At 48.1% G+C, this 15205-nt stretch overlaps 1 protein-coding gene across 2 annotated transcripts in view; it reads right to left on the reverse strand.

Moving 5' to 3' along the window:
- RAB11FIP3 (RAB11 family interacting protein 3) overlaps nt 1-15205 on the reverse strand; it is a 94898-nt gene that overhangs the window by 55546 nt on the left and 24147 nt on the right. For both annotated transcript variants that reach the window (XM_053276702.1, XM_053276701.1), the window contains exon 2: nt 6781-6874. In XM_053276702.1, coding sequence (XP_053132677.1) covers nt 6781-6874 — 94 coding nt within the window. The remainder of the gene's footprint in view (nt 1-6780; nt 6875-15205) is intronic.

A 15205-nucleotide genomic window follows, 5' to 3' on the forward strand; every position in this document is an offset into this window, starting at 1 on the left:
ATGAAAAACCCGAATCTTGTGTGAAGTACTCCCCAATTCCTCACAAGGACCTCTGGGTAGATCTGGCCAATTCATGAATGCCTGGGGGCTCCTCAAGAGGTTTTTGCTTTTTCATTTTTCTGAAGCCGGAACATGGAGACAGCAGGGAGACGGGCCGGTTGCCAAATGCCTAGTGCTCCAGCGCTCAGGACACACAGACGGCAAGACCAAAGCCCAGCTCAACACGGCTCGGGTTATCCACTCAACTCATTACCGCATTTCTCCCGGCACAGATTTTTACCTCCTCCCCCCCACACACACGCATATGGCGCCTCGTGTCGTGTACACCAGAGGTTGCCATGGCAACCCCCGCCCGCTCGGTCCCTCCGACACAATAGGCTATGTGGAGCGTTTTAATACCACTCTGAATGAGCGTTTTTTTGGGGGGGGGCGTGCGCGGAGGAGACCCACAAACCCTCGCTGCTCATTAGGAACGCAAAACCGCCGAGGCCTCCGTCTTCATATTACCAGCGTGCAGACCGCCGACAGAGGCCACGCCGTGCCCCAAGATGAGGCCGCTCCAACGGCTGCAAGAAAGCATCTGCCCAAAGCCAGAGTCCTCGTGTTACTTAATGGAGGGGCCGGCCCTTTAATAAAAAGCATCGTTCGCCTGACTGATGCACCTGAATTGCTGCTTGGTTCTCTCCACAGATAGGTGCCCTCCCGCAGGCATCAACAAACCCACACGCCAGCTCGCCGGTGGCGAGTGACCCCAGCCCTCTGGCGAGCAGGACACCCAGCACCACAGAGACCTCCTTCCCAGAAGTCTCGTTTCCACTGCTGTTTTTGAGAAGTGAAGAAACAGCAGGGATTCTTCCCAAGCAGGGGGGGAAATAAGCAGCTAACTTTTGCATGCAGAAGTTCAGCCCCTAGCAGCATCTCCAGGTAGAACTGGGAGTGGAGGAAATTCTGCCCGACACGCTGCCAGTCAGGGTGGACAATACTGAGCTAGATCGCCCAAGGGTCTGACTCAGGAAGAAGCCGCTTCCTAGGCGCCACTTCCTTGCCTCACGGGAGGGCTGCCTCTGCTGAACTGGGTGCCGTCTAGATTTTGATTTCGCCCCAGCTGCCACTCCACCAGGTTCAAAACAGGTAGGAGCGCAGGTCTCGTGACAGCAAGCATGAGCTGTCCCCTTTGCTAAGCAGCATTCAGCTTGGTTTGAATTTGGAGGGGCGGCTACAGGCAAGAGTTGCTGCCCGTCAGTGTTGACAGTACTGAGACAGATGGGGCTGTGGTCTGACTCGGTATAAAGGCAGCTGCCTGTAACTTCAGGGCAGCAGTGCAAGCTCACACCTTTTCTAGAAGCAGCTCTCTGACTTTGGCTTGCTTTGCTTGCTACCATACAATGAACCCAACCTGGAAAAATTACACCCACTTTCCTGTGAATTACTGGAAGGTGGGGGACACACCACACACAAAGCCTGAAAGGGTACCGAGATGTGATAGGTGCCAAGGAGAGGAGAGCTGGTCTGGCGGTAGCAAGCATGACTGGTCCCCTTAGCTAAGCAGGGTCCACCCTGGTTGCGTATGAATGGGAGACTAGAAGTGTGAGCACTGTCAGAGATTCCCCTCAGAGGATGGAGCCGCTCTGGGAAGAGCATCTAGGCTCCAAGTCCCCTCCCTGGCAGCATCCCCAAGATAGGGCTGAGAGAGACTCCTGCCTGCAACCTTGGAGAAGCCGCTGCTGCCAGTCTGTGAAGACAATACTGAGCGAGATGGACCAATTGACAGACTCAGAATATGGCAGCTTCCTATATATTCCTATGCTCCATCACAAAGGTTTGCTACGGGAAGAACAAGGGCAACAGAAAGACAAGCCAGCCAGGACCGGAGTCACGTTATTTTTCTGCTTCACATAGAAATGGGCGAGAACAATAGACGCTTTCAGGAGTGTCAAGTCAGCTGCGAGTGCATTCCTGTCCGTGGCGCCTGGGAACGCCCGGTCTGAATAGAGATCATCTGTGGACCGAGCAGGAAGACAGGCTATTATTCCAACCAGAGACGAGACCAGACAAGAGCGATGAGGCCAGCCTGGTGCTGCACCGCCATACCCTGAACCTGCGACGCTGCCTTTAATGAGTCCGACCTTTTGTCCACCTAGCTCAGTATTGCCAACACTGACTGGCAGCAGCTCTCCAAGGCTTCAGGCAGAGGCCCTTAGCTGCTAGGGATTGAAGCGGGACCTTCTGAATGCAAACAGGTGCTCTACACAGGAACCTAGGAAGCTGCCATATACCGAGTGAGACCATTGGCCCATCTAACTCAGTATCGCCTGCACAGGCTGGCAGCGGCTTCTCCAAGGTTGCAGGCAGGAATGTGTCTCTCTCTCAGCCCTAGCTTGGAGATGCTGCCAGGGAAGGAACCTGCACACAGATTCTCTTCCTAGAGCAGCTCCGTCACCTAAGGGGAGTATCTCACAGGGCTCATTTATGTAGTGTCCCATCCAAATGCAAACCAAGGAGAACATTGCTTAGCAAAGGGGACAATTTCTGTTTGCTTGCACTGAACGTAGAGCCTCTACGTGTTTGGGAACCCCGACTGGCCGCAAGACCCAGAAGAGATTCCAGGCTGGACGTTTCTACCCATCCCTGAGATGGGCCAATTTCAATCTCTCTCTCTCTAGCAGAGAGGAAGCAATCTGCAATGCGGATCCTGCAATATTAGAAAAGGAGAATATTTATGTCCCTAAAATAGCAGGAAAGTCTCACTATTTGTTGGCTGCCAATTATGCATCTTGTACTTTCTGGTGCGAGATTAGTCAGCAGAACCGGCTGGCTCCATGAAGCATCCGCAGAAGCTGTTAAGGCTGCCGTGAACGAGGGAGCAATAAATAAACCTGGAGCCGAGAGGGGACGGAAATGAAGTGCCTCATGGCCCCACGGCTGCCAGGAAACTCTGCCTACCTCCCGCTCGTTAAGGCACGGCGGGTTCGGAAGTCCCATCTGTGCAAGCCGCTGCCAGGCAGGAGCAGAGGAGTGCCTAAGGAACTCCCAGCCACAAGAGCAGAGTGATTAAAGAGACTTCAATAGAATAAATAAATATTTAATCTGCTTTTAGATTTTTTAAAAATAAATTTTGGCTGCTACTACTTCTTTTTAATTTTCGTGTAAACCGCCCTGAGCCACTTTAGGAAAGGCGGTATATAAATCGAAGAGAGAACTTTTTATTTATCTGTTTAACATGATTTGTGTATATTGTGTTCCATAGCTTTGTTTGCCACTTAACACATGTTTTGATAAGGCTTTCGTTAAGCCACTGGAGGGTTTTCAGACAGCAGGCTTTACCACAGGTTTACTGTGAGTTCAACGTTGCCCAAAAAAGATCAATGCAAAAAGTGGAATTTTTTTACCCTGGATTTTTTTACCCTGGGCTACACTCTTAACATGCAGCAAAACCCCCGAATTGTGTGTGAAGTGCTTCCGGATAGCTCAGGGGAACTTTGGGGCAAATCTGCCCAATACGTGAATGCACAACCTCCATTCCGGAAGAGATGTGAACTAAATGTCGGATGTGAAAAACCTCCTGGCGATTCATAAAAAAGCAGCAAGGACACTGCTTTCAGGTTAAAGCTTGCTATACCGAAAGGCAGGCTGGAGCATAGCCACAGATAGCCACTGGCCTGCAACATCAAACCACAAAAATCCACACCAACACATCAGGGGTCATCTCAATGAAACTGACAGCCAGGACAATTTAGGGCCAGCAGGAAGCAGCACTTTTTTTCCACACAGTGCATAATTAGCCTATGGAATTCTCTGCCACAGGATGCTGGTGATGGTCACGAGTCCCTAAAAGGGACTTAGACAAATGCATGGAGGACGGGTCTATCAGTGGCTACTAGCCTGGTGGCTACGGGCCACCTCCAGTCTCAGAGGCAAGGTGCCTCTCAATACCAGCTGCAGGGGAGCAACAGCAGGAGAGAGGGCATGCCTTCATCTCTTGCCTGTGGGCTCCCCAGAGCGATCTGGTGGGCCACTGTGTGAAACAGGATGCTGGACTAGATGGGCCTCCTTGGGCCTGATCCAGCAGGGCTGTTCTTATGTCTCCAACGAAGTCCAGTAGTTAATTGCTGGTCTGCTTCTGCTCTCTCGTTAACACAAAGCCGCTGTGCTGCATGAAATCAATTAAAGAGGGGAAATTTGAAGGCCTGACTTCAAGGACGATGCTCCAGAGAGCCATCGTCTCCCAAAATAAGCAACGCACACTTCTTCATCATCCCGAGACCGCCTTAAAATAAACCGTCCATGCAAATGCATCACAAGACAACCTCAGAGCTGCACCGAGGCCCTCTGAGGTGTCAAGCTGGTGCTAAAAAATTCAGAAGCCGTTCCCTTCCATTGCCCTCAGATGCTCCATGCCGATGATTCTGGAGGGAAGGTGCTGCCATTTCAGTCCTCCCAGACACAGAGAAGTGGGCAGAGTGGCCTTTTCTTAAGGCCCGTACAGAGATGTTCCTTGCAAGGGGATACAAATTGCCCCTCTGATGAGATGAAAAGGAGTGGTCGATCTCAGCACCGTTATCGTTTTATAGTTCAGTATTGCCTACACAGATTGGCAGCGTCTCTCCAAGGTTTCAGGCACAGGTCTCTCCCAGTCCTACTGCCAGGGACTGAACCTGGGACCTTCCACATCTGAAGCAAGTGCTCTACCCACTGAGCTATGGGGCCCATCCCCTAAAAGGGGGGGTATCTTACAGAGGACAGCGTCCATGTGTAGCCACCCATCCAAAAGCAAACCAGGGTGGACTCTGCTTAGCAATTCATGCTCACTCCCACAAGACCAGCTCTCCTTCTCAAATTACGAGGCCGCACAGCACCAGCTATTTGCACCCTTCAATCGCGGAATGAAACAGACAGGCAAGACGTCTGTACAGCTACTCAGCTGGGATGGTGGCAATTTCCCAACAGATACAACCCCTGCGAACTCTGCAGAGGGCAACCTTTCAAATTTAGCAAGGGGAGAGCAACTGTGCCTGTTCAGCCCAGCATCCCATGCAGTGGCTGTTGCTGGAATCTTTATTCTCCTTCCCTATAATTAGGAGCCCCTTTGGGACAGAGATCGGTCTTCCGGCCCCCTCAGAGCACACACTTTTTGGGATTTGCCCCCAATAACTGGGCAAAGAGGCACCTCTCCAAGTGGCGGGTTTCTTACCTTTAGCAGGAGGAGAGCAACTGTCCCTATTCAGCCCAACATAGCATCCCTCCAGCGGCTGTTGCTGGCATCTCCTTCGTGTTCTGGTTGTTTTTTAAGATTGTCACAAGAAGATTCAGAATAGGGATGTGCAGAATGTTCCCATCTCGGCACGTTCCGCCTTGAGACGGGTCCTTTTGAGTGTTCCGAGCTCGGAAGAGAATGCCCTTCCAATGAAGGGCCTGTTCCGAGCTCAGAATGACGCTGTTCCGAATCGGAACATTCCGAGTGTTCCAAGCACCATTTTGGATTCCAACATGGTGCTCTTCTGGCCTCTGCAGACACATGGAAGCATGGCCAATACCACCAGACAAATGGCTGCCGTGTATGTGCAGCAGCCCGACGAGCGTCATTTTGGAATTCAAAATGGCGCTCGGAATTTTCCGAGTCGGAATGGAACGCAACATCCGTTTCAGGCACATCCCTAGCTCACAGGCAGTCTCTTCTGGTTTCCTTTTACGATGCAAACCGCTTTGAGGACTGCTTGTTGGAAAGTGGCATATATCTACTACTAGTAAACCGCCCAGAGACGTAAGTTTTGGGCGGTACAAAGATGTCAAACAAACAAACAAACAAACGTAAAGGTAAAGGTAAAGTTGTGCCTTCGAGTCGGTGCCGACTCCTGGTGACCACAGAGCCCTGTGGTTGTCCTTGGTAGAATACAGGAGGGGTTTGCCATTGCCATCTCCCGCACAGTATGAGATGATGCCTTTTAGCATCTTCCTATATTGCTGCTGCCCAATATAGGTGTTTCCCACAGTCTGGGAAACATACCAGCAGGGATTCGAACCAGCAACCTCTTGCTTGCTACGCAAGTTACTTGTCTACTGTACCATTCGGTGGCTAGTTACTATTAGTACTATACCACAAACAATACATTCAGACCTGGAGTTAAGCTACAAGGGTTCATAAGCCCTAAAATACCGTAGCCATATTCAGAAATTATGTTGTATGAGTGTACAAATGCCCATACACGCGTTTGTGTGAATGATTGTACTTGCATTCATTTTAAAAGTGAACCTGGATACAGGCCCTACTGCTATACCGACGTTCAACATGTGAATCATCGTACCCATGTACAAATCCTCCTCTGCTCCCGATTGGCTGGCTATGTGCTGAAGCTCAGCATAGCCCTCCCCTCAGCCTGACATGCTTCGGAAAATTAGCACTGATACGAGTACTCCCATTGAAATAGGATAAGTAACTTTGTTCCATTAATTGCGGTGAGAATAGTTGTGAATAATTTAGTCTCAAAAGCAAGTGATGGGAGTAACCTTTCACCTAACATTTAAGAACACATACAAACACAAATCTATCGGGGAACCCGAGCTGCAGGTTTGCAACAAAAGGGGAATACTCATTTTTAAGAAAGGTTGGGACCCCTTGGTCTAATGCATTTAGTTTATTTCATCTTTTCCATCAATACCAAACTTGGGTGGTCCAGTGTTTATCTCTTTGAAAGCAAAATGGGGTCAACTCCCCTGCAAAAAGGGAGTCCTCTCTGCCGATTCTCGTTGCAGAGAAATATTTCCACGTGCCCATAAACTGACCTCCATTCCTGATCGCCGAGATGCCTCGATAGAAATCTTCAAAGCTGATCACTCCGAGGCCAGCAGGGTCCAGGAACCGGGTCAAATCTTTCACCTGCAAACACAAAAACCATCAGGGTTACAGTTCTGTACGGCTGAAATCCAAAGTGGGCCCCATTTTTTAAATTTAATTACTGTTTTTATAGATACGGGCTTCAGGGTCCATAAACACCCCCTGGGCATCCGTAATAAACAGCAAAGAAAATGTCACCATGATCTACGAAAACGTGCGTACATAAGATGACTAATTTTAACCTCACGAAAGTCTCCACTCACCGCTTCCTTTCTGCAGCATCCAGAACATGTGGAATTTAAATGTAATTCTACTACTCGAATCGCAACAAGCATGTAAACCACAACAGTCAGTAAACAGCCGCGTGGGAGAGTTGAAAACACAGGTTAGACTTTGCTGGTCTCGCATCGGCTTGTGGAAAGATGTTTTTCGAAGCAACCAAAGGAAAGAGCACCTCAGAAGTCTCCCCAAACAGGAAACTGGGATGTCAAGAGTAGGTAGAAACAAGTGCCATCATCAGCATATTAATTCTCAATTAAAATACTCTTTTAGGAAAAGAGGGAAAAGAGAACAGAAGCTAAGTTGCTACAGTGTTCAGTTCAATTCAGTTTATTACGAGCAAAGATCAGCACAACAGTGTCCAATACTACCCAACAATGTTCCCTGACACAGGGATTCCGAGGACCACTTTAGAAGAGGCCTCTTGGCCCAGTTAACACTGGGCAAAGCTGTCATATGCATCGGTCCGTTTAGCCCTTAACAGTTCTCCCAGGGCCTTAACAGTTCTCCCAGGGCCTCAGACGTGGGTGGTTCCCACCCCATTCATTTCAATGAGTACTCATTGCTAATTTTCTGAAGCTGGTCAGCCAGGCTGAGAGGAGGGGCATGCTGAGCTTCAGCATGTAGCCAGCCAATCAGGAACTAAGGAGGAGGGCCTTCACCTTCCTCCCTCCCCTTCTGCAGTGGACACATCGGCTTCAAGCCAGTGATCCTCAGGATGGGGAACAGATAGGAGAGCTGGTCTTGTGAGAGCAAGCATGACTTGTCCCCTTTGCTAAGCAGGGTCTGCCCTGGTTTGCATTAGGATGGGTGGCCATATGTGTGAGCACTGTAAGATATTACCCTTCGAGGATGAAGCCGCTCTGAGAAGAACATCTAGGTTCCAAGTTCTCTCCCTGGCAGCATCTCCAAGATAGGGCTGAGAGCGATTCCTGCCTGCAACCTTGGAGAAGCCGCTGCCATTCTGTGAAGACAATACTGAGCTAGATAGACCAATGGTCTGACTCAGTATATGGCAGCTTCCTATGCTCCTATGAACAATTAGTGTGGGTGCAGAGGAGAGCTCCGAGGACCTCCAGGAGCCCTTCAAATACTCCATAAAATGTAGTCAATCTACCTGGCTTTTCTGGTTAGCCATATCCCCCCCAAAAGTCATTTTGAGTGCTTTTTCTTTGAGAGATCAAGTGTTTCTCTTACCCTTTTAGATGCTGCAGCCAACATTCTGCTCTGGCTTAGCATCTCTTTACACTTGTTTTTAATATAGTTGCATATTCCACATCTCACTAGTTGCATTTTTCATACTGCACTGCCTCGAAGCAAATGGTGAAAGGAATTCTACCAATTTCAAAAGGCAAGTCAATAGCATCCACACCAGCTATCCTGTGCCAGATTTTCAAACGAGATTTCCCTGATATAATGCACTTACGCGCTCGAAAGCAGGCCAACTAGCTAGCTTAAATATCTCGCAGGTGCACAAACAGCCCCATATGGCAGTGAAGACCGTAATCGGATCGCGTTAAGCTTATAGGGCAGGCGTACTCAACTTAGGCCTCCCAGCTGTTTTTGGACTACAACTCCCATAATCCCCAGCCACAATAGCCAATAGCCAAGAATTATGGGAGTTGTAGGCCAACATCTGCAAGAGGGCCAAGCTGAGCAGGCCCGTTATACAGGCTTCATACTAAACTGCCATTTCCTTTCTAGCAGAAAATTCTCTCCCTTGGCATGACCAATTGCCCAAGACAGGAATTCCTAACCTTGGAACCCTGGTGATTTATTTGTTTATTTATACACACACACACACACACACACACACTTATATACCACCCAACACACAAGTCTGTAGGTGGTTCATAACAAAAACACATTAAAACTATTAAAAACACAATTTTAAAAAAATATCTAATAAAAAGCCTGGGTGAACAAACGCATCTTGACTGCCTTTTTAAAAAGTTGTAAGAGATGGGGAAGTGTTGATGGATCACAACTCCCATCATCCCCAGCAGCAGCAACTGTAGCTGGTGGTGATGGGAGTTGTAGTCCCACAACATCGGGAGGGGGGCAAGGTTGGGAACCCCCAGCCTAAAACAAGCAGAAGACAGGAATGAGCTCTCCTCGGAGCCTTGCACAAAATGACGCCAGCCCTGAAGAACTGCTGCCTGTCCCTGGCAGAGACTTAGATGGACCAAGAGGCTGACTCGGTAGGAGACAGCTCCTTCCGTAGCACAGCATTCTGGGATACCCAGTTCACGTGACCGACTGGCACGGGCTATGGGACTGCACCACTGCCCTGCATGAATCACATACTTGATCATCCGTTCAGTTTTTATACCACCTTTCATAAGGCATCTCAAGGCCACTTGCCAAAGTTAAAACACAACAACAACATTCTGCAAGAGTTGCATTTAAAACCTTAAAACCAATTAAACATGAAAACCACAACACACCAAGAAACAGGAGCAAGAAAACTGAGAAACCTGGCAGCCTCTAGGAGGTAAAAGCCTGAGTCGGGAAAAGGCCTTTCGTGTTGTGTTTTGTTTTAGAAGCAGCCACAGCGGTCACAGAGCAAACGCTCACCGGGAGAGCCTTCCAGAGCCTGGGAGCAACCACAGAGAAGGCCCTGTCCTATCTGCACGGCAATCTCACCTCTCTCAATGACGGCACGACATATTTTATATAAATATGTATCATGCGCTACATTCACCACTGGGTGGGATGCTAGGCTGAATTGAGCAAGAGGCTCTCCCCTTAAATGAGTATAAGAGAGCCACCAGTTGGCAGGATTCTTGGCAAGGGGGTCTCAGCGGGTCCAAGCAGTCACAATCCCCGCTCTGTGCAACTCCAGGAGAAGGACCGGATCCAGCATCAACAGAGTCCCAGGCCTGTAAGTGGGGGGCCCAATCCCCACTTGCAAATATTCCCTACTACAAATATTTATAAGCCATTTCCCCCAAAACATTCTCAAAGCGGTTGACACACAGATAAATAAGATGCTTAGCTTTCCCCAAAGGGCTCACAATCTAATGGCGCCAGAAAGTGGCCACTCACCAGAAAAGATTCCTTTTCGATGCATGGCAAACGGTGCCAGTCCAAGGCTACTAAAGGAACGCGGGAAGGGGTTTCCGTGGGGAGGACCGTTCAGCAACTTGCAGCGTACGGAATGCACAGAGTTGCTTGGTGGGTCCGTGCCATAGCTCCTCTGCACGCCTTCACAGTATCATAGGAGGCTGCCTTACCGAGTCAGACCCTTGGTCTATCTAGTTCAGGACTGTCTCTGACTGGCAGCAGCTCTCCAATGTTTCAGGCAGGGGTCTTTCCAGCCCTACCTGGAGATACTGCCAAGGATTAAACTCAGGCCCTTCTGCATGCAAAACAGATGCTCTACCATCAAGCTGCCCCAGATGTTAGCAGTTCTCAAATTGTGTCCCCAGATTGGAGTAGACAACCCTGGCTCTCAAACAGTTTCTGTACTACAACCCCCATCATCCTCAGCCACAATTTTTTTGCAGCTGAGGATGATGGAAGTTGTAGTTCAGCAACAGCGGGAGAGCCAGGGTTGCCTACCGCTGCCCCAGATGTTTGAATACAACTCCCATCACCCCTTGGGCACTGTGGGAGGGGTGATGGGAGTTGTAGTCCAGCAACTGGGGACCCAAATTAAAGATCCCTCGGCACATGATACAGCCTAAGACACGCAGTGTTTTAGAATACAGCGTTCAAGAATACAGCCTCCGGGAAACCAAGGATGTGAATCACTTTCACCAGTTATCTGTGGGAAATGAAGTGGGTAGCTAGCGATGGGAGATTGGTTTTAATAATAATGATGGAGATTGGAAGCCAGTTCCTTGGAGCATGGAACTCAAGGCTGTTTTTAAGACAAAAAGCCTTTTAATACATCAGGTTGATTTACTAATGGGAATTACCTGCCTGTTTAGAGAACAATGTTGCCTTTATTGCTTTGCTTGTACCCTGCATATGCTCTGCATTAACTTCAGCATCGAGCTTCTATTCCTCCTGCCAAGTCTGGGGTATTAACGAGGGTTCACGGCTGTCATTCACAATACAGTAAATAAAAAGCAACTGAGTGCATGAAGATAACATGTGCTAAAAATCACCATCCGGCTACATTTTTTAAAATTTCTAAAGCCAACATGATTTTTATTCTGTTTCCCATAAGTGAACTGTGAGAGAGAAATGCTAGCTTTAACATTAAGAAGCAGCATGGACCCACAATAAAGTGTTGCAGTATCTCCCTGGTGTGTACACATTACCCAAACCTGTGGCTAGGCATGCAGAAGTGGCTGTGACTGTCTTGAAGGAGTATTCTTCAAGCCGAGAAATGCCCCACCCTTTTTGTTCAAGCCTTCCTTCCCTCCCTTCTTGCCAGAATGCCATTAGCTCCACCCATCTTGTCTGTCAACTGGCCTCTGAGTCCACAAACATTCCAGTCCATTTAGTTACATTGCAGGGAACGTTTTGCCCCCTTCATTTTTCAAGCCTACTTTCCTGTAGGCTTATGAGGTCACCCGAAATTCCATTTGTCGGTTTCTCTACTATCAACTTCAAAATGCCTGGACCAAAATGAACCAAATTGGGACACCTCAACAGCATAGTTTGTGGTGATATCATCTACCCCAATTCAAGATGGCGGACACAAACATTTGTGGCACAAGTGGGCTAACTTCTGAACTGCCTAACTGATATATGAACCAAATTTGGTCCAGTTGTAGGGATAACTGAGCAAAGAGGCCCCTTTTAAAAGTGGTGATTCTCTTTATTTAGCAGGGGGAGAGCAACCGGCCCTATCCAACCCCAGCACAGCATCCATCCAGTGGCTGTTGGTGTCTTTATGTTTCTTTTTTAGACTGTGAGTCCTTTGTGGACAAGTTAATTAATTAACTTCTGTATGTAAACCACTTTAGGAAACTTTGGTTGAAAAGCGGTATAGAAATATTTGTCGTATTCGTAAAGTCGGCCGATTATATCTTACCAGAACTTGGTTTCCCCCCCAGATTTCTGTGAAACCAGCATATCTGCGGGTTACCCAAGACTTAACCTGAGACCATCTGCACGCAAAGCAGATGTTCTACCACTGAGCGTCCATATGGATCAGAACCATTCTAATTCTTCTGGAAATAGATATACAGTAAAACTGTATACCACTTTCCAACCAAGAGTTCTCAGGGAGCCCTCTGAAAAACATGCATCGTCTAAAAACAAGATGTTTTTCTTAAGAACGATTGTTTTTCCATACAGAGATGTACTTGGTCAATAACACTCCTACAATAACCAAGCTCTCTAACCTGTCAGTTTCTGTACATCACAACATATAGTCAAGGTCCATGAAGTGGAAAAGAAAGCATATCTTGAGCTATGAGCAAATAAAAACGATCAAAAATGACTTTAAAAAGGAAGTGGGGGGGGGGGGAGAGAACCATCCACTAAAGATTTGTACTGGAATTTAATTAGCATGGTGTAACTTTGTTCTCATGTATATGTTATTGGTCAAGGTGGATCCTTATTCGTAGCCGCAGAGGGGGACCGGTCTGAGATTTCTTCCCGAGCATAGTATTTCCCTCACCCAAGTCCAAATTTAACAGAAGTTCAGCAGAGAATTTTAATATAAATCAGGACTGGAACTAACTTGCCTTTCTTCAGATGCCAGCTTGACATTTCAGGCACCGGACCCAGTGCAAAGCTGAGATAACATTTACATTTGCTGCCCCTGCAATATATCATTCAGGAACGCTGGCATTGGGAGTTCCTGAATTTTTGATTTTTGCTCCGAAACAAGCCACGAAAGAGGTTCTCTCGCTCCAGTATCGAGCTCAAGATCGCCTTTCTGTTCCAGACACTCGCCCAAGGAAGGCAACTCTCAGTTTTGTTGCAAGAAGTTTTTAAAATAAGTGTCCTAACATCACAACTAGCAAATATTAAAGGTTGAGATTTTTTTTTTAAAGTCTAAATTTTGTTCCTGCAAGTGCTGTTTAGAATCCTAACCCTGCGTGTTTTAAAAATGATGGCTGCAGATGTGGGATTTTTTCTTTTCTTATTTTGTTTCAGAAAATAAAGTTTCAATGTAGGACAGATTTGCGGGGCAGTGAGGTACTAAAGTGCGATTTCCTCAGGGCAAACATCTAGAAAGCAGATATCCCAATCTTCCTCCAAGGAACTCATGGCTGTGTCCCACCTTGAGGTCCCCGTTCAGCTCTTTATCTCTTAGCCTGAGCAACCTCACAAGGTGGTTGAGAACATCAACAGAGTAATGTGTGTAACGGAATCAGATTTGTTACCACTCCCCTGCCCCGCCCCGAAGACTGTAAAGGTAAAGTTGCACCATTGAGTTGGTGTCGACTCCTGACAACCACAGAGCCCTGTGGTTGTCTTTAGTAGAATACAGGAGGGGTTGACCATTGCCTCCTCCCACGCAGTCTGAGATGATGCCTTTCAGCATCTGCCTATATCACCGCTGCCCAATATAGGTGTTATAGTCTGGGGAACATACCAGCAGGGATTCAAACCGGTAACCTTTTGCTCACTAGGCAAGTTACTTCCCCGCTGCGCCATTAGGTGGCCGAAAGACTGTAGCCACAAGCAAATTTGCCAGCAGAACTAGAAGGAAAAATACAAGCATTCAAACACTGAACGTGGGAAGGCATTTTAGGACGGTGCCTGCTTGAGAGAGACAAAAAGAAGAAGCAGGTTGCCTTTCGAACAGGCCTGCTCAACTTCGGCCCTCCTGCAGATAGGAACATAGGATGCTGCCATATACTGAGTCAGACCATTGGTCTATCTAGCCCAGTATTGTCTTCACAGACGGGCAGTGGCTTCTCCAAAGTTGCAGGCAGGAATCTCTCTCAGCCTTATTTTGGAGAAGCCAGGGAGGGAACTTGAAACCTTTTGCTCTTCCCAGAGCGGCTCCATCCCCTGAAGGAAAGATCTCACACTTCTAGTCTCCCATTCAAATGCAACCAGGGTGGACCCTGCTTAGCTGGGGGACAAGTCAGGCTTGCTACCACAAGACCAGCTCTCCTCCACAACCTAAAACTCCCATAATCCCTGACTATTGGCCACTGTGGCTGGGGATGATGGGAGTTGTAGTCCAAACACAGCCCGGGGGTGGTGGAGGCTAACTTAATCAGGCCCGCTTGAGAACAACATTTCCCGTGTGCAAATTTCTGTAGATTTAGACACCACCCCTACGCTAAAATTTTGCCGAGTCAAAAGACAACTGACTCATACTCCTGTTTTCCAGGTGGGGAACACCGAGACCAAGAGAAACAACTGGCACCAGTCCTGCTGTGGCAGATATGGTTGAACTGTTGCAAGTCAGAAACCCTTGCTGATCTCATAGGATCCCATCTGCAATCCCCTGCATCATGGTGGCTGGGGTGGGTGGGGAGGCTTTAATTAGGCCACTGTCTAAAAGTTTTTTTTGTTTTTTTTTTTGTTTTTTTAAAAAAACAACTTTCTGGGGAAGCCAGGAGACATTTTCAGCTGCCCAGCTGAGAAGTGGGCAACTTTCTAGAGGCCGAGTAGAGATCCTTTGCTCCTTTAAAACCAGCCGTTCCTTTAATGGGATAGGGTTTCTGGAGGGCATGTTTAACGATTGATTAATTAGCTTTAATTGCAATAGAACAGAAGCCTGCTTTAGGCTGAACACAGTGCCACACACAGAGACCAGCTTCAATTTCCGTTGGCCAACCCAAGTCAGAAGGCAGGTCTTCGTCTCCACTCTCAAACAAGCCAACACAACCGCTTAACCAAGGGGTTCTCAGAAGGGGGGGGTCCCCAGATCCTGCTGGACTACAGATCCCATCACCCCCTGCCAACGGCCATTGTGGCAGGGGTGATGGGATCTGTAGTCCATCCACATTTGAGAACCCCTTGGTTGAGCTGTTTCCACATTGCTTAGTATGGGCTTCCATCACAAATGAATACCTCACACAGGAACCACAGCTTTAAGAGGTGGGCTGCCCAACAAATCCAATTTTGGGCGGCAACAACAGGATCAAAGCATCCAGCTCATGAGCGGTGGTAGTTCCACTGTTCTGCCCTGGCCAGACCTCACGTGGAATGCTGTGTCCAGTTCTG

Source organism: Hemicordylus capensis, chromosome 13 (genome assembly GCF_027244095.1).
Source record: "Hemicordylus capensis ecotype Gifberg chromosome 13, rHemCap1.1.pri, whole genome shotgun sequence".
In the NCBI taxonomy this organism is placed as follows: domain Eukaryota; kingdom Metazoa; phylum Chordata; class Lepidosauria; order Squamata; family Cordylidae; genus Hemicordylus; species Hemicordylus capensis.